The following is a 19,260-nucleotide window of genomic DNA, read 5'->3' on the forward strand; positions in this document are numbered from 1 at the left end:
AATTTTTATATTTCATTTTTTCCTGGCTAGAAAAATATTTGACAGTAAGTGGAATATGGTTAGTAATTCAAGACAGCAAACATTGCATTATTTTGTACTGGAACATTTCGAAGTGGTATTACCAACCTGACAAATGAAGCCCCTTCAGCCATGGTTACCGGTAATACTAGTGATACCAGTATTACTCCTGTAGAAGGACTAACCGAGTGCCTGGCTTTGAATGTTAACGCCTTTTGCTTGATCCATTAAGTTTGCTAGAGTATAAACTAAAGAAAATTTGACCTGCTAGGTGGAATTGTTCATTATATATCTCAGTATTTCTGACCCCCTAGACTAGATTATGTGCCTTTATCACTTTCCATTGTTTTGCCTTTCATTACAGTGTTTTGCCTTTCATTACACTTTCACACACATAAATTGTGTTTAATGTTTATCTTCCCTTCTAGATTTTACATTGTGTGGGGCAAGGACCATCGTTGTCTTTTTCTTTGCTATACTCAACATTTAAAATAGTACCTGACCATTAACCAATGCACAAAAATACTTGCTGAATAAACAAGTGAATGACTGGTAGGACAATAGAGGTTCTTTTTTGGTTGACCTCAAAAATCCAAATGCTTACCTTCTGAATTTAACACGTAAATGTATTATTTTTGACCACACAAAAGAGAAATAGTGACTGAGTTAAGAAGAATTAAGATTACCAACTAAAATTGCCTATCAATTTCTCTTTCAGAGAAATCCATCTCATCAGTTTTGCATCTTGAAAGCAGCTCTTTCAAATGTCTAAGTACAAATGATGTAGAAAACCTTAAATAAAAGTTAATTCTAAACATCTTTGTATTTCACCAATCCATGATTATCCCTTTTACTATAGTTGAGAGTATTTAGGAAGTTGGGATTACAGGTGACTCTTGAAGTATTTTGAGACCTCACTGAGGCTTTTTGTTATGTAGGTTTGTTAATCCCTCAGATTTTGTGGACTGAGTTTATGAAAGATGCTAAGGAAGTGCTATGGTATGAGATGTCTTGGCTGAGGATTCTCAAATGATCTCAAGTTTGGTGTCAGAATCACAAACACATAGATAAGCCAAGGAAATGCCATTTACAACTTGTTATGTGTGTCTTTTTATCTGAGTTCCAATTAAACAGACTAGTTCATTATTTTCTTCAGTCTTCTCCTTAAGAAATGCAAGGAAATGGGCTACACTGGTCTGATGGTACTACATGTCTTTTGATGTCTCTCCTTCCACAAGAAAAAGTCTAGCCATCCCCCCAAAACAATCAGAGGGAAGTGTATCTAAAAATCATCTATTTCCTAATCTTAAGAGTCATTTTTCTTTTAGCAATAAAAGAAGATTTTAAGTTGCTATTACTGATCTTTCAGTTTTCAGCTGGTTATAGGAATAGCAAAGAAAACCGAATCATGCTGTGCCTCTGATGTTTGCACTCCATAAATGACCAAACCCTGTTTCTGGAAAACTGATAATGATCAAGACTTGTCATATGAATTTGGATGATCAAATAAAATCAATTGTTATTCTGTTCATTCATCCTTGGCTGATTAGGCAATACAAATGAGAAGTAGACAGGTGATGTCCATATTAATGATTGATAATTCAAGAAAAGTTTCAAGTACACAGTAGATCCCAGGAAAGTAATTTTATAATGGGTTGCTTGAAAGCATATGGAAAAAAATGGATGTATAGTAAACAAATTATATTTAGGGGAAAAATCACATTTTTAACAGGATAAACATTGTGTGACTGTCATAAGTGCTGCATTTACAACTATTAAGAAGACCCAAGGGGTTGTGCATGTATACATCCTTGAATTAAATGCTCTTTTAGCTGGATTTTTCTATTCTGCTAATGTGTGGCTCACAGAACGTGTGCCTTGCTAAGGCACAGGGATTTTATTTGTGCCATTTTTGAAAATATTCATGTACCCCCAAACACAAGGCCATCAAATTACAGCAAGTTTTGCAGATCCCTAAGGAACTCATGTGACTGGGCAGGCAGAGATTAGCATTTGTAGTATGGTTTGGAAACAGATCTAAGCATATTTAATGGCCCTCAAGTATTCTGCTTCTAGGTGGTGATCCACACTTTCATTTGTACTGCTGTTTTTTTTTTTTTTTTTTTTTTTTCAATTTGTAAATCTGAATGAATTCCTCCATGCACTTTGATTCAGGCTCATAGTTTTATTTTACTCTGTGTTCTTTGATTCATGAGCCTTTTTTTTCCTTCCTGTTTTCATTCCAGAGTCAAAGCCTTCTATTTCTAATCCAGCCCAGTTACTAAACCTATTTTCTTCTTAAGAGTTTGTTTTGTTTAATAGCGAGACCTCAACCTAGACGTAGCTTTACCCAGAAGCTAATGAAGCTTAAGCTTCAGGCCTGTCATTTAACTTGCATGGACCCCTTCCAAGGCCTTGGAAGAGGCATTAGAAATGTATTCTCATGCTCATAAATTTCTGTAAAATTTTCAAAAGCAAGATGTTTTTACAGTAATCACTTCTTTTCCCTTTGCATGCCAACTTCCTTTTTTCTTGTACTTCACTTTCATGGCACCTGGCATTGGAGTCACTTCTGGTTATTTTGGGGATTTAGCTAAGGGAAAGTTGAGTTAGGAATACATTTTACTCAGATCTAGTGAGGTATAATTTTTGGTTCTTAGTGACCTCCATGTATGTAAGTTATTACCAATTGTGCTAGCATGGGATTAACTGTCAGGAATAAGCCTACCATACGCTGGGTGGACCCAATAGCATCTTGACAAAAGGAACAGGCCAAAGTTTGCATCACCATATACAGCTGTCCTATGGCAACCTGACAATGGAAGTATGTGGATAGTGGAGTGGACACATAGTTTGAAATGTGTGGATACAATTTAATTTGTAGAAAAGTTTTCTGAATCTTATAGCCTATTGTCTTAGTTTATGGGGGCTGCTATAACAAAGTAGCACAAAGTGGGTGGCTTAAAACAACTACATTTTTTCAACTCACAGTTTTGGAGGCTAGGAATCCAAAAATCAAAGTGTCAGCAGGACCATGCTTCCTAAAACGTCTGTAGGGCTCTGGTGGTGGCTTTCCTTAAGCTGTGGCATAATTCACACTTACCTCTGTCAGATGACCATCTTCCCTCTGTCTCCAACTCCCTGTCTTTATGATAAGGACACCAGTCTTATTGGATTAGGACTCACCCTCATCCAGTTTGGCCTCGTTTTAACCAATAACATCTTCAAAGGTCTTATTTTCAAATAGAATCACATTCATGGGCCCCTGGGTGAGGACCTAAACATGTATTTTGAGGGTACGCATTTAAATCTGTAAAACCCATATATGAAAGAAATGGGGATAAAGACTTCCGCAAATTTGACAGAAATCCTAAAAAATTATATATTACCAATAATTGGTTGTGAAGCTGAAAGAAATATTTCTAAATTATTAAGAATAATTTTTTTAAAATCTGTCAACCATGCTAGAGGGAAGACTATTCTTTTGATTAAAATGATAAGAATTTGTCATTCAAAGAGGTGAAAAAATATCAGGAATGTATGAAAAGTAAGTCTAATAAAGGTATATACACAATTAATAAAAGTATTATGATTTTTTTTTCTGGATTTTGTGATACTTTTTATATTTTCCAGCTTTTGAAAATTTTTTAATTTGTTGTATCTTTTTTCTTTCTAAATAAAAATTTATATTTTTACCAAATTTTGTATTTGTAAATGTGTTCCTTTTTATTGTATAAGTATCAGACCTTATACAACTCAGAACAGCCTCTGCCCTAACTCAGTTAGCCCCAGTAACTCAAAATAAATGAAAATTAGTATAATGAAGCTTTGGCTTAGTGTAGTAGCTAAGTGGTTGGGAACCTAGGCTCAGGAATGAGATTACCTGGGATAAAATCCTGGCTCCAAAATTTATTATCCATGTGACCTTGGACAAGTTGGTTAATGTATCTAAGCCCCAACTCCCCATCTTTAAAATGAGGACATTGGATTAGAAGATGTTTAATTCCTTGTATTTGTGTGATAATATGAGTAAAATCAGGAACTGTAATGGGCAATCAACTAATTAAAATAATAGAATATCCACATTAAAGGAGAGTTGGATCTCATGTGCCTTTCCCATCAATCCCATGGATTTCTCATTTTTCTTCCAGGTGTATGTTTAGGGTTTGGGAAACTGACCTATCCTCCTACTCCTTTAACTATCACAGACTTGATTGTACTGATCTTATTTGTGTACACTCTATGCAAGATTTCATTTGAACAAAGTACTCTGTGACTATGTGTTTATGCATGTGTTTGAGCACCACTGCTCTTTCTACAAAATAAATGGATTTTGTGTAAAGACAATGCCAAAATATTAAAATTTAAAAATAAGTGGTAATCTATTCTCTATATGACCTGCACCTTATGTGTAGGAAGGATAAGATATTATTTTAAATGAAACAAAATAAAACTGACCATAGCAAATTCTGTCTTCTGGATCAGCAATAAGTAATTAGAGAAAATAGGAAACCAGCAAGAAATGACTGGCAGAAACAGAACCTTCCCCCAAATTCTTAGGGATATGAGAGGATTGTCAAGCTTTCCACAGTATGTGTGACTTAGCCTTATATTGACTTTTTGTTTGGTTCTTTCTTTTTAAGCAATATTAAAAGAAAGTGTGATCTCAGATGGTCGGGGGACTTGGACAGGGAGCTAATATTTGTTCATATATCTCTTCCCAAAGACCTGTTTTATTATTTTTACTATCTTTAATTGTACTTCATAAATTAGAAAAATTGACCTCTTTATAACTCCTACACATAATTGCCAGAGTAATCTTAATTCTTCTTTAATTTGACGGTTCTTCAAACATATGAATCAGCTTTATGCCAAGTATCTTCACTTCCAATTAAAAATTGATTGTTTTATGACAGAACCCAGAGATACTCCTTTGGTATTTACAGGTCACTGACAAATAAAAACTAATCAGCATCTCAAAGGTTTACTTTGATTTTTAAGACCTTCTCTGTGCCTTCTGGCAGCTCTTCCTGAATGAAGTCTTTCTTCCAATCAGAATGATGATTTTCTTTTCTGTTTGAATACAAAAGAACAGGAAGCTGTGTTCATTTAACAGAATGTCTAATACCTAGAAAGTCAGATCCTCTGAATTAAACAGCTAAGGTGTCTTAAATATAAATAAATAACTAATTCATGTAAAGAATACTCAAGTCTTTTGCCTAGCTATGCTCAACAATTCAGAATGAGGGTTTAGTGATGAAATAAAACAAATTTGATAATTATTTCATGCTTGGCCAAATGTACAGTTCTCTTGTTCCAAAGGGTGAGGAAACCAGGCAATGGAAATAACAGATGGGATAAATTGACATGTTAAAGCAGTTAGTGAAAGGAAATTATCTTTATTATCTTTAAGAAGGCAGTGATTTCTGAATCATTAAGCCCAGGCTTATAAGACTGAATGTCTGAAATGACTATTTTAATTATGGCATTTTCCAGTTGTAAACACAGATCATTAAAATCACTTATAATCGTGCCTTTAGCAGAAGTCTTTTAAATATATTTGTAATTATGCAATTGTATGCCTAATAGGATGCCACCAGTATTGTAGGTTTTTCTTTCCACATAGAATTCTGCATTACATACCTAATTCTGTAATAAGATAAATAATATCCCCTTAAGATAGGGTATTCGAGCACTTTAACCATTTCCCTATTATCAAATTCTTTTCAATTTTTAATATTTTGGCTAATACTATCATGTCTTTCTACATATAATATTTTGACTACATTTTAAATGAAAAATTTTATGCTTGCTCTTCTTGTCTATAAAATTTATTGTTTTATTCTGAGGGTCTGGAATCATTCTACTTAAATTTTGGTTGTATGTGTGTGTTTGCATGCATATGTGTAATGTGTATGTATGGCTGTGTTCTTAGCAATATGATTTGCTCGTCACTCAGTATTTTTCATCTTTTTATCATTATTAGTTACGTGTCCTTGAGGAAATCAACTTCTTTGATCCTCTTTATTATTAATAAAATGTTTTGGCAAAAGGGTGTCTGTTATATGTAGTGAACAGTAAACATTGCTTCTTATAGTATACTCCATCGCTGCTTTCTCCCCCCTCACTTGTATCTGAGTATTTGGCTATACTGCTGTTTCACAGGCAGGTGGTGTTTATGTGTTCTGTAACATAATTTGGGGGCATGTGCAAACCAACTCTTCCTCCACCCCCTACCTCAAGGATATAGCCAATTGCCTTAAATACTTACACTCCCACTTGGGGAGAAGAATATTGAGTGCAGAACTCTGAAAGACTAAGTAAGCACTTTCACTAGAGTGTAGGTCCTTTAAAGAGTCTGTGCACATCAGGCACCACAGGAAGCTGAACTTCAGATGTCCTCAACATTTAAAGTGAACAGAGACTATATCAGAAAATGTGCTTTGTTAAGAGACAAGTTCAGGATTTTGTATTGTTTTGTTTTCAATCTAGTAGAAAAGGAAGTTGTTAGAAAGATTAGATAAATTGCAGAAAAAGGCAGAAGCTCTGTATTCTTTGCACATCTGAGTAATTGAAAGTAAATTAGTATTAGGGATATAGAGGGCCTAAGAGAGCCTTAACCAATTTTCCGTGGCCTCAGAGATGTTCACTGAAACAGACTCCCTTCTTACCAGCAAGAAGCGTGAAGAGTTAGTTGGGAGTGAGAAAGCCAACAGATTTGCCAGTGCTCAAGAGACTCATATCATGTGGAACAACAACGGGGAACATGAAGGAATTCAGTTGATGCCAGCATGAATGCCAATGGCTACACCTGATAGTTACAAGTCAACAGATGTCAATGGATAAGCCCCTAGGTTTAGATGATCACCTGGAGAAAAAGAGACAGAGGGAAAATCATGAAATTATTTTGTTTACGACTGAAATGCCTGAATTACTTGGAATCTACTAAGATTTTGCTTTCTGGCAACAGCTGGACTTGGGGCTAGAAATAGAGATTAAAAACGAGTCAATGAAAATACAAAGAGGATAACAATTTTTTACACACCATTGTATGTGGTCTGATAGTTCATATTGATGATAATAATACTATTATTATAAAAAACAACTCCTACAACTACTAATAGTTGGGGATTATATTTTTGGAACATTTTCCATTGTCTGAATGTTTTCTTTTTGTTAATCTAGTTTCTCTCACTGCAAGTTTTCCATTAACTATGCCAGGAAGATATGGTAAAGAAATGAATGGGTATGATGTATGTAAAAGAAGTTCCTACTAACTAAGAAAGATAGAAGTAGAGAGATGAGTGAAGGTGAAGTTTTCAGACTTGAATGTCTTGATTTACCATCCTAAGGATGTTGAACTCAGGGGTCTTTGTTAGAATCAGTTGAGGCATTTGGGGGGAATTTCAGAACTGTGGAGTATGCTGATCATTTGTCAGGGTGTAGCTTGGGACACCCTAAGATCAGTGCTAAAATGGAGCAGCTCCAGCAAGGTCATCAATGAAAATCTATATTCAACATGGCAAAAGACATGAAAATGAAATAAAAATTATCCAAATAAGAAAGGAAGAAATAAAACTATCTCTATTTGCAGATGACATGATTTTGTATATAGAAAATCATAAGGAATCCAAAAGAAAACAATTTGAATAATAAATGAGTTCAAAAAAGTTGCAGGATACAAGGGCAATATACAAATATAATTGTATTCTGTATACTAGCAATTAATAATCCAAAAATGAAATTAAGATAATACCATTGAGAATCACCTCAAAACTGTAAACTACTTAGAAATAAGTTTAAGAAAATTGCAAGATTTGTACTCTAAAAACTAAAAAAAAATTGTTCAAAGAAATGAAAGTCAAATAATTGGAAAGACAATTTATATTCATGTATTGAAAAACAATATTGTTACTATCTAACCCAGATAAAATTTTAGTGTTTAAAATACAAAGTATATGCTATTTTGAAAATAAAAAATGGTAAAAAATATGGACTAAGAAAAACTGGAATAGGCAAATCTAATAACTGACAAAATAGAATTCAAGGCAAAAAATATCTGAAGGAACAAAGACAGACATGCAATGATAAAACTGACTATTATATTCATCTAACAACGTAGATTTCAATGTATAATGCATCAACTGACTGAACTCTGGAGAGCAATAGATAAATCCATATATAGTTGGAGCTTTTAACCCAGACAACTCAGATATTTATAGGTCAAATAGATAAAATATGAGTAGAGTTACTGTGTATCAGAATAATACAAGTTATAAGCTATAAAGCATAATATAGTGGTGAAGAATATGAAATCCAGGCCAAACTACCTGGTTCTTACCACTGAACTCTGCTCTGCTACTGACTAGCCATGAGATGTTGGGCAAATTGTCTGACAATTCTGTGCATTAGTTTCCCTATTTGTTAAATGGGAATAGCCTTGTTATAAGAAATTATATTAGTATATTTTATCTATTATGTATAGTAATTTGGCACACAGTATGTGCTATAAATGTGTTGGCACTTGTTTATATGTATATGTGTGTATAGGCACACTCACATACACACAGTAACGGACACAGATTGTTTACATGTATTTTGAAATATATATATGCATTTATTTATGTGTATGTTTGAATACACATATATGTATCATTGTACCTAACAAATGAACATACATATTCTTTTCATATTCAAACAGAGTATTTACAAAATTTGACCATGCAGTGGGCTGCTTATGCTTTTTGTTCACTCTTCATTTGCTAGAACTCATCTGCATGGCCATAACATGGGTGATTGGGAAATACATTGTAGCTGTGTGCCTAGAAATAGGAGGAGTCAACCTGTTGTTTGCCATTCTGGTTACCAACTACCTGTGCATATCCTTTCTCACATAAAATATACTCACATAAAATGTACTCACTCTCTCACCAAAAGACAAAAGTTTCATCTATTACTGCATCTCAACCTCCATGATCTTGGAGGATTTTCTCTCCTCTCCATCAAAAATGATTACGGTTACTTCTGGTCTGCTAATGTAAAAACCAAAAAGAAAGTTATCAGTTGCTGTCCTTCTACACAATATACAATGGAGGAGCAACGATAGGCAATCTCCGATTAAATTCACAGTTCAAAAAGTGAAGAAATGGAAATTCTTAGCAAATGTCATTTTTCTGGGTTGACATTGTAGAGCTTTGGCCTAGCAATGTTAACAGTTTTCCAAAATTAGTTCCTGAGTCTGTTTTCCTGAGTTAATGAGTCTTGGCTCCATTATCTGAGAGGTTTTCTTTTGTCTCTGAACCCCAAGGACAAATATAACAAGAGCATTGGAGAATATGCTCCCTTGAAGGGTGAGGAATGTTGCACAATTTCTTTTTGCCTTGGCTAATTTTTGTCAAAGTGTTGTTTGAAAAAATTGTATCAGGCCATACTCTTGGATTCACTGGTGATACAAATTCTCAAAAACATTGTAGGCTCTTTTCTATTTGTTTCTAATATTTTTACTTGCCAGCAATCAAAATCTAGGTTCTTTGACAGACTTTGTTTTGATATCTTTGCTTATTTCTGTGCTTACTTTCCCTGTGTCTGCCTTTCTCCTAATGGAGTCTACCTTAAGGTCTTCTGAAACCTTAAGGATGCTTGGATGGGAAGCGATTGGCTTTTATAACCATGTCCCACGTTTCTGGATCCTCATTATTCCTTTTCATCAATGCTTGCAAACTGGTCAATTACAGGTAATTATTAATACATTGCTATAAACAAGCAACATTGAGCAAACAAACACATTCGGGCTCTTTCCAAATACTTCCCATGAAGTATCAATGTCCCTAGGCACTTGGTGTGCCTTCCAAATTATTGCAGGCAACCAATGTTTCACGTCTTGCCACTAGTAAGTACATATCTATATTTTTAGTCTGTGATATTATTTCCTTGGCATATTCTGCCTGGCTGTTAAGTCAACATCACATATTTTAAGTTTTGGTTATGACCCCATGCCATGTCTAATACTAATTCTTTATTCCATCTGAAGTCCAGATTTATAAATGATGCTAAGTAGGATGCCAGTTTTCTCAAGACTATTTTCAAGACTGTCTATTAAACTAGGGCTTTTCCAACTGTGTTTTGTTTTGTTTTGTTTTATTTTTTTTTTGTTACAATCTACAACAAAAAACTGTTATCACCTTCAGTAAATACATATACATACAAATACATACACACACATACACATACACACACATGTCCCAGATGAGCCACCAGAATAACAGGTATAAACTAGAAGTATCTCTGGCAAACCTGCATGTATGGGCCCCCTATTTAAATGCCCTTTCTCCTGTTAAGCGTATTTTTTCACAGATTTTAAAGATTTAGTTCAAAAATAATGAATGTTTAGAAATGGTATGACAGGTAAGTTATCCCTTGAAAACTTAAAATCAACATAAATTTTGTATCATGACTATGTATTATATCTTTTAAGCACTGAGTTTAATGATAAAAAGTAAATAACATCATCCAATTTATGATAACTATTTTATTTAGAATCCCCTATGCACCTTTTCTCTTAAAATTTATATTATCCCTTAAATGTTATATATCAGATTCATTTTATGTAACTTGAATACTACTTCAAAGAATCAGGAATAAACAATGGCTAAAACAGTGTTTTCTGTTTAATATCTGAAAGAGGTCTTAATAAATGTAATATTTAATAATAAAAGATACCATCTTTTAATTAAGGCACTGAGGTTTCTATAAAATAAAGTTTTATATGTAAATTCCTAAAGTTTAAAGTATCATGTAGTTGCATCTTAATGCTGGAAAGGTACAAGTTCTAACATTAATTAGTAAGACGAAGTAGAATATCAGCAAAGTTCTCCTTAAAGAACCCTTACATAAAAAGGAAATATGAATTTGGAAGCACAAAAATCAAGGAATTTTTGGTTTGGTTTTTATGCCATGGTCTCTGAATCTGCAATTTTTTTTTTTTTTTTTTTTTTAAGGCCTGTTCATAGGACTATGCATGAACACAACATTGTGTGGAAGATGTTGAAAACAGTTCCAGATTTAACTTCCCAGCTAAGTGATGAGCATCTGAAAGCACTTAGTAAGAGTGTCATTTCTGAAACCTGGGTAAAAGGCAGCACAGGTAATAGACTAAAATAGAGGGAAATGTGATAACATAAAATGCATGCTGCTATGTTGAGTTCTCTATCATTATAGTGCTCATAATTTCACTTGACATTTTAAAGATGTATTGTTTGGATGCATTTCATTTGTAAGGTTATAAACAGTGAAGTGAATAACATCTCACTTTTTAGTACTTACCTTTAAAGTTACACACCAGTGGTTTTTCACTTTCAGCATGCATCAGATTCACTCTGAGGGCTCAATGAAAAACCTCTTGCTGGGCTCAACCCCTAGTTTCTGATTCAGTAGGTCTGGGAAGTAGCCTAATTTATGTTTTCAATAATATCCCAGGTGTGGCTGCTGGTGTGGGGACCATATTTTGAGAAACACTCATTAATATATACATTTGGTAACAGTGTAGCATTGGTGTTCATAATTAAGACAGCAAATGGTCAAAGTGATTATTTGACTGATCCAGATATGGTAAAAACAAAACAAAAACTCTCCAAGATTGATTTTACTCTCCAGTCTCCTTACCATGGATAGTGTGGATAAATTGATAGAAGTCTATTGTATTTAAATTTGGGGGGGAGGGCACATACAAAAAAACAAACACAGTCACACAAACACTCAAACCAACAGAGTTCACCAGTGTTCTCTGCATTTATCAAGCAGATATTAGAAAAGAATTAGCTTTAGTGAATATTTTGTGTCAGAGACATCTTCATTTATTCATAACAAATCAACATAGATATTATAATTCTTTACAGATGAAGACCAAAAGACACAAAAATATCATGCAGAGTATTTTTGATAGATAGAATTGGGCATTAATCATACTTCAGCCTTAATACTGAACTTGGTCTCTGCCCATTATGGCACTGTTTGTATTAAGTGATTCATCAGGATTATGAAATTTTAAAAGCTAAGTGGAATTTTGGTGAACATGGGTCTATTGAAAAGATGTACCTATTTTGAGCGTTTTCTTCAAATGCTCCTCTCTTATTTATTTGTCCCACTTAATCAGAGATCAAGTGTGAAAATAATCAAAGTAGTTTTGTGGAGGATGAAGTTAATTTTAAAGGGAAAAAGAACAAACATTCAATATTTCCTTGCCATTAGCTTCATGATAGTAATTAAAAGAATAAATTTGCTTTATCGTACATCCATGAAGTTATATTCATAATGGATAATAAATATTGAAACAACCTAAATGTCCTTCATCAGAATATTGACTAAACACTGTGCTACATCTATGCCTGGGAATACTAAGCAATAGTTAAAAAGAATGTGGTATCTCTAGTATTGATGTGGAAATTTCTTAAAAACAGTAAATAAAAATAAACAATTACAGAATTATGTAAATACTATGGTTATACTTATGATAAAGCCTAAAATTATATCCATATATTCATACAAAAATACATAGGAGTGGGTCCAGAAGAACACTCCAAAAATATGTATTTTTAAAATTGTTACCTTAGCATAGGGGAATGACATGAAGGGCAGTGGAAGGGAAAACTCTTTCTACATATTTTTGTGTTGGTTGAATTTTCCACAATTAATACATATTCATGTGTTAATGTTTGTAATTACATATCTATTTTTAAATAAAAAGGTTTTAAACTTATAATTAGAATCAAACTTTTATTCTGAAGGCATCTTAATAACTTAGGTGATTGACTATTAAGATATGAACTTTGATTCCCAGGCAAATATTAACTTAAATTTGATAAATTATATTAAATAAAGCATTCCAAATATAATCTCAATAGGGCATACTTTCAAACACTTTTTTTAAAATTTTAAAGTCTTTGTGTTTACACCTACCTGAGTCAAAATCCTTCTCTTGAGTTTTTAAGATGTCTAGAATCTGACAGCTCAGATCAGTTTCACTATCAATGTTGTGAACTCATTAAATATTGTAAACCTCTTTGTTCATCCAACTTATTAAATAAGCCCAACTAGCTGTCTTCCCTCTCCTTTTTCTTTATTCATGTATGCATTTTCCTTCTCCTGCTGAGGCCCTTGTTATTTAAAGTATTCCCCCTAGCAGTCCCCTCATCACCAGGCTGCTGACATTCAATCTGCTGCTGAGGCTGGGGGTTTCTGAGATGCAATTCCACACAGATGTTGTGCCTTCTGGTCTCTGTTGGCCACAGGTTCTTTAGAGTTTTGTTATTTAAGGTAACATCCTTACTCACAGCCTCTTACTCATTCTTTCTCAAACAATAAAATATTAATAGAGATAACAATATCATGATTTTAAATACTGAATAACATACATATTTCTAGTTTAAATGGTAATGGTACTAAAACATGATTACTACATTAAGATTATTTATAGTACTATATTACTGATTTCACTGTGTACCAGTTTGTATGTATTATGTCCCCAGAAAAAACCATGTTCTTTGATGCAATCTTGTGGGGGCAGAGGTATTAGTGGGGATGAAGATGGAAGGTTTGGATTAGGTTGTTTCCATGGAAATGCGCCCCACCCAACTGTAGGTGATAACTCTGATTGGATAGCTTCTGTGGAGGTGTGGCTCCGCCCATTCAGTATGGGCCTTGATTAGTTTACTAGAGCACTATATAAGCTCAGACAGAAGGAGCAAACTTGCTACAGCCAAGAGGGACATTTTGAAGAATGCACAGAAGCTGAGAGAGTAGCTGCAGATGAGAGACAGTTTGAAGACAGCCATTAAAAGCAGACTCTTGCTCCAGAGAAGCTAAGAGAGGACAAACATCCCAAGAGCAACTAAGAGTGACATATTTGAGGAACTGCAGCCTAGAGAGGAACATCCTGGGAGAAAGCCATTTTGAAACCAGAACTTGGAGCAGACGCCAGCCACATGCCTTCCCAGCTAACAGAAGTTTTCCAGATGCCATTGGCCATCCTCCAGTGAAGGTACCTGGTGGTTGATGTGTTACCTTGGACACTGAAGGCCTTAAGACTGTAACCGTGTAACCAAATAAACCCCCTTTATAAAAGCCAATCCATTTCTGGTGTTTTGCATTCTGGAAGCATTAGCAAACTAGAACACACTGTATCAATATTATTATACAGAAATATTTATATTACTATATTAAGATGACTATATGTAAAGAAATATATGCTACTTATATTACTTACATATATACTATTTATATTACTCTTAAAAGTAGTATATATAATGCAGATTATATATGGTAATCTCTTTCTATGTGTATAGAGATATGTAAATTTGAATTGCTTGATTCAGATGAACTCATTAGACCTCTTATCCTGTGGTCTTGGTAGGGGGCATTTTTAAGATCAACAGCCTGAAGATTGTGTGGGTTGAACTTGCTTGAGACCCAATTTTAGTGGCTAAGCTGGAACAGGGATACCAGCTCAAAATTTCATTGCTATCTACCTTGAAAACACATTTCCATAAAATGATTGACATTAAGAGTATTTCTTCTTTTATATCTGTATCCACTCTGGTAGATTGAATTGTATACTGAGATAAACATATGTTCTTAATTTTAAACTGCATACCTGTGGGTGTGAACCCATTGTAAATAGGACCTTTTGAAGTTGCTAATTTTAGTTAACATTAGGGGAACTGAACTGGGTTCGACTTTCACCTGGATTACTGAAGGCCTTATAAAGAGAAACCAGAAGTCAAAGAAGCTAGAACGGAGAGGAAATTGCTATGTGATGGGAGGCAGAGATGCAAGCCAAGGAACCCCAAGTTGCTGACAGCCACCACCCAGAATGCTACAGATTTGGGGAAGAAAGGAAGCCTTGATGATATCTTTACTTTGCACTTCTTCTAGCCTCAAAACCATGAACCAATAAATTATTGTTGTTTAAGTCAATCTATTGGGTGATATTTGTCATAGCAGCCTGGCATACTATGACAGCATCTTGAGTATGTTTTCTATTAACTTGAAGTCCATTAAATCATATGGTGTTATTTATCTTGTACTTTTTCATTTTTTTTATTCTATCCCTAACTTTAAAACTGTATAGTTCCTCATTTTAATAAAATTTTATGTTTCTCTTTAATAATGAGAAGTATTTTTATATTACAAAATTTTAACATTTTCTTAATTTGCATAGACTATTTTCTGTTATGGTTTAAATTTCATTTTACACATTTTGAAAATATGGTTAGTAAATCTCATGAAAAATGTAGTGGGCATCTTTTATGTGTATAAATTTTCCACAATTCCTATAATAGCTATTATAATGGAAATAAATATTTAGTCCTACTAAAAAGGACCATGGCTTCCTTTCAGGCAATGTGACTTTGAAGAATGTGCATTGATCCTAAAATATGAATATGTTTTCACTGCAACCAGGTGTTCCCTATGATTGGTGAAGATTCATCCTTAGAAGCTGGCCACAAATGTTTTCCAATCTCTATCTGAATCACGAGGTTCCAATTCCATTTCTCTATCCAAAAGAAGATTGTGAGGTCTTGGGAAAATTAAAACAACAAAAACAACTTTTCAATCTCAGGAGAATATCAGAGACCCTTGCTAACATTGATCTCTGTAATACTGTCATTTAATCGTATTTTCTAAACAATGAAACTTCTAAAAGTGGTTATATTTGAAGTTTTAACAACTGATCAGAATAGGCACTGCCCAATCAGAACAGATGCTTGCTCTAAACAACTGAAATGAGTGTACTAATTGCCAGTAATAGAAGTCCTGCACACATATTTTTTTCCTTTCTGTTACTTAAATATTTTTAAAAAATAACCACTTTTCATGATGCTTGATACAATAGTACTATTCACTATCTAGGATTTAATGGTTTTTAAAATACCTACCTGTTTTTTAGGAAAATGTTAGAAAAATAATCAGACTAGAAACTAATATTGTTCAACAGCTAGGCTTTAATTCTTGGATTGTCATGTTTCAGAGGAGTTGGTGACTTTACCCAGTCATGACAAATTATTTTTAAATAAAGGTTTCTATGCACTTTTATTTGTGCTAAAAATGTAATTTGCTAACATGTAAGTGCTAAGGACAGACTATCACATAGATATTCCTACAATAACATAAATACAAATTCATTTATTAAACAACTGTTCATTGAATATTTGCTATGGGCTAGGGTATGATCTAGGAAATAAATAACAAATGAATATATAATATCAGGAAATAAGTTTTATGAAAAAAAATGAAGCAGAGGAAAGGAATAGGGGGCTGGGAACTAGAAGAGAAGTTCATTAAATGGTGTTGATTACAATAATAATATTAATTATATATTTCATATGATGTGTATTGCTCCAGTGCTATCAAATTCTTTTACAATTCTTGCTTAATTCTTTCATAACTTTATGAAGTATATAATTATTATTCCCATTTCACAGAGGAACAAACTGAAGCATTGCAATGTTAAGTAGACTGGGCAAGTCGAGAGAGGGTGGTCAAATAATATCTCTACAAGATGCCTTGCTATGTACACGTGATAGATAAAAATTGAAAAATAATAATAATAAGTTAAAATTTGAAGAGGCAATTAATACCCTTAGTTAGTAACACTATCTTCAGTATTTTTAGACAGTATTCCCATTCATGAAGTTCAGCTGGAGTTAATAATGTGCTATAAAGATACTCAAAACAAACCATAGATGCATTTCTAAAATAATGGAGTAAGGACCTCTGAAAAATCCATAAAAGGAATGAGAACACTGGCAAAAATTGTCAAAATCTACTTTTTCAGAAATCTTGAAAGTACTGCAATAATCCAAGGATCTTTATTCAAGAAAAATATCTCAATTTCAATAATAAGAGTGAGATTTGTAGTATTTCAATTTGCCATATTCCCATTCCTGTATCCCTCATTCTGAAGTAGCCTTGAAAACCAAGAACCTCATAACCATGTGTGCTGGTTTGGATATATGTCCCCCCAAAAGCCATATTCTTTAATGCAGTCTTGTGGGATCAGACTGATTAGTCTGTTGATTAGGGTGGAACCTCTATGGAGGTGTGGGCCCTGCCCAATTGGGGTGGGTCTTGATTAGTTCACTGGAGTATTTAAGAGAGAAGCTAAGAGCGGACACAGACCCAGATTCTTGCTGATGCTTAGAGATGCTTGGAGATGTGGACAGAAGGATGTTTGGAGATGCTAAGCTAAGACAGAAGCCCAGAGACATTTTGGAGAAAGCCATTTTGAAACACAACCTGGGAACAAAGGACCAGAGTACGCCAGTGATGTGCCTTCCCAGCTGACAGAGGTGTTTGAGACCCATTGGCCATTCTTCAATGAAGGTACCCTCTTGTTGATGCCTTAGTTTGGACAATTTATGGCCTTAGAACTTTAAATTTGTACCCAAATAAACCCCCTTTATAAAAGCCACTCCACTTCTGGTATTTTGCATAATGGAAGCATTAGCAAAGTGGAAAACTATGGTACCTGTGAAAAACAGCAGTTTAATAGTCACTGGAGAGACTGGCCTTTCACAATTGAGTGGACTTGGCATCCTTGTCGAAAATCATTTGACTATAAAGGTTAGGGTTGATTTCTGGACTCTCAATTCAGTTCATTGGTCCATATGTCTGTCCTTATGCCAGTAATATACTGTTTTGATCACTATGGCTTGGTAATAAATTTTAAGACTGGGAAATGTGAATCCTCTAATTTTGTTCTTTTACAAGATGACTTTAGCTATTCAAGGCCCATTACTCTTCCATATAAATTTTATGATTGACTTATCCATTTCTGCAAAGAAGGTTGTTACAATTTTGATTGGGATTGAACTGAATCTTTAAGTTGCTTTGGGTAGTATTGACATCTTACTGATATTTAGTCTTCTAAACCATGGACATGGAATATCTTTCCATTTATTTGGGTCTTCTTTAATTTCTTTTAGCAATATTTTATAGTTTTCTGTGTACAAGTCCTTTATATCCTTGGTTATATGTATTCCTCGATGTTTGCTTTTTTAGTTCCTATTGTGAATGGAATTCTTTTCTTGATTTCTTCTGACTGTTCATTGCTGTGTTTAGAAACACTACTGATTTTCGGGTATTGATCTTGTACTTGCTACTTTCCTGAATTCATTTATTAGCTCTAGGAGCTTTGTTGTAGGTTTTTCAGGATTTTCTCTATGTAGGATTACATTATCTACAAGTAGGGAAAGTTTTACTTCTTTCTTTCCAACTTGGGTGCCTTTTATTTCTGTCTCTTGTCTAATTGCTCAGGCTAGAACTTCCAGTACAATGTTCAATAATAGTGGCGACAGTGGGCTTCCTTGTCTTTTTCCTGATCTTAGAGGGTAAGAGTTCAGTCTGTCACCACTATGTAAGATGTTAGCTGTAGGTATTTTATATGTGCCCTTTATCATGCTAAGGAAGTTTCTTTCTGTCCCTAGTTTTCTAAGTGTTTTTATCAAGAAGTGGTGGTGGAGTTTGTCAAATGCCTTTTCTGTGTCAATTGAGGTGATCATGTGTTTTTTATCCTTCTTTCTGTAAATGTGGTGTATTACATTAATTTATTTTGCTATGTTGAACACCCTTGCATATGTTGAATAAACCCCACATGATTATGGTGTATAATTCTTTTAATGTGTTGTTGGATTTAGTTTGATAGTATTTTGTTGATGATTTTTACATCTATATTCATAAGAGATATTGGTCTGTAGTTTTCTTTTCCTGTGGTATCTCTATCTAGCTTTGGTATAAGGGTGATGTTGGCATTGTAGAATGAATTATGGAGTGTTCCTTCCTCTTCTATTTTTTAGAAGAGTATGAGCAAGATTGGTGTTAATTCTTCTTGGAATGTTTGTGAAGCCGTCCGGTTCTGGGCTTTTCTATATTGGTAGGATTTTTATTACTGATTCAATCTCTTCACTAGTTATTGTTTGGTTGATATTTTATATTTCTTCTTGAGTCAGGGTAGGTAATGTGTGTTTCTATAACTTTGTCCATTTCTCTAGATTACCTACTATGTTGGTGCACAGTTATTCTTTGTATCCTCTTATAGTCATTTTTATTTCGGTGTGGCCAGTTGTAATGTCTCCCTTTACATTTATGATTTTAGTTATAGTGTCCTCTCTTTCTTTTTCATCAGTCTAGATAAAAGTTTGTTGATTTTATTGTTCTTTTAAAATAACCACCATTAAGTTTTGTTGA

At 33.9% G+C, this 19,260-nt stretch overlaps 1 protein-coding gene across 1 annotated transcript in view; it reads left to right on the top strand.

Moving 5' to 3' along the window:
• The window catches only part of CNBD1 (cyclic nucleotide binding domain containing 1), a 423,545-nt gene that overhangs the window by 231,667 nt on the left and 172,618 nt on the right, over positions 1-19,260 (top strand). Inside the window, exon 5 of the mRNA XM_037802596.1 lies at positions 11,016-11,161. Coding sequence (XP_037658524.1) covers positions 11,016-11,161 — 146 coding nt within the window. The remainder of the gene's footprint in view (positions 1-11,015; positions 11,162-19,260) is intronic.

This window comes from Choloepus didactylus, chromosome 14, assembly GCF_015220235.1.
Source record: "Choloepus didactylus isolate mChoDid1 chromosome 14, mChoDid1.pri, whole genome shotgun sequence".
In the NCBI taxonomy this organism is placed as follows: Eukaryota; Metazoa; Chordata; class Mammalia; order Pilosa; family Megalonychidae; genus Choloepus; species Choloepus didactylus.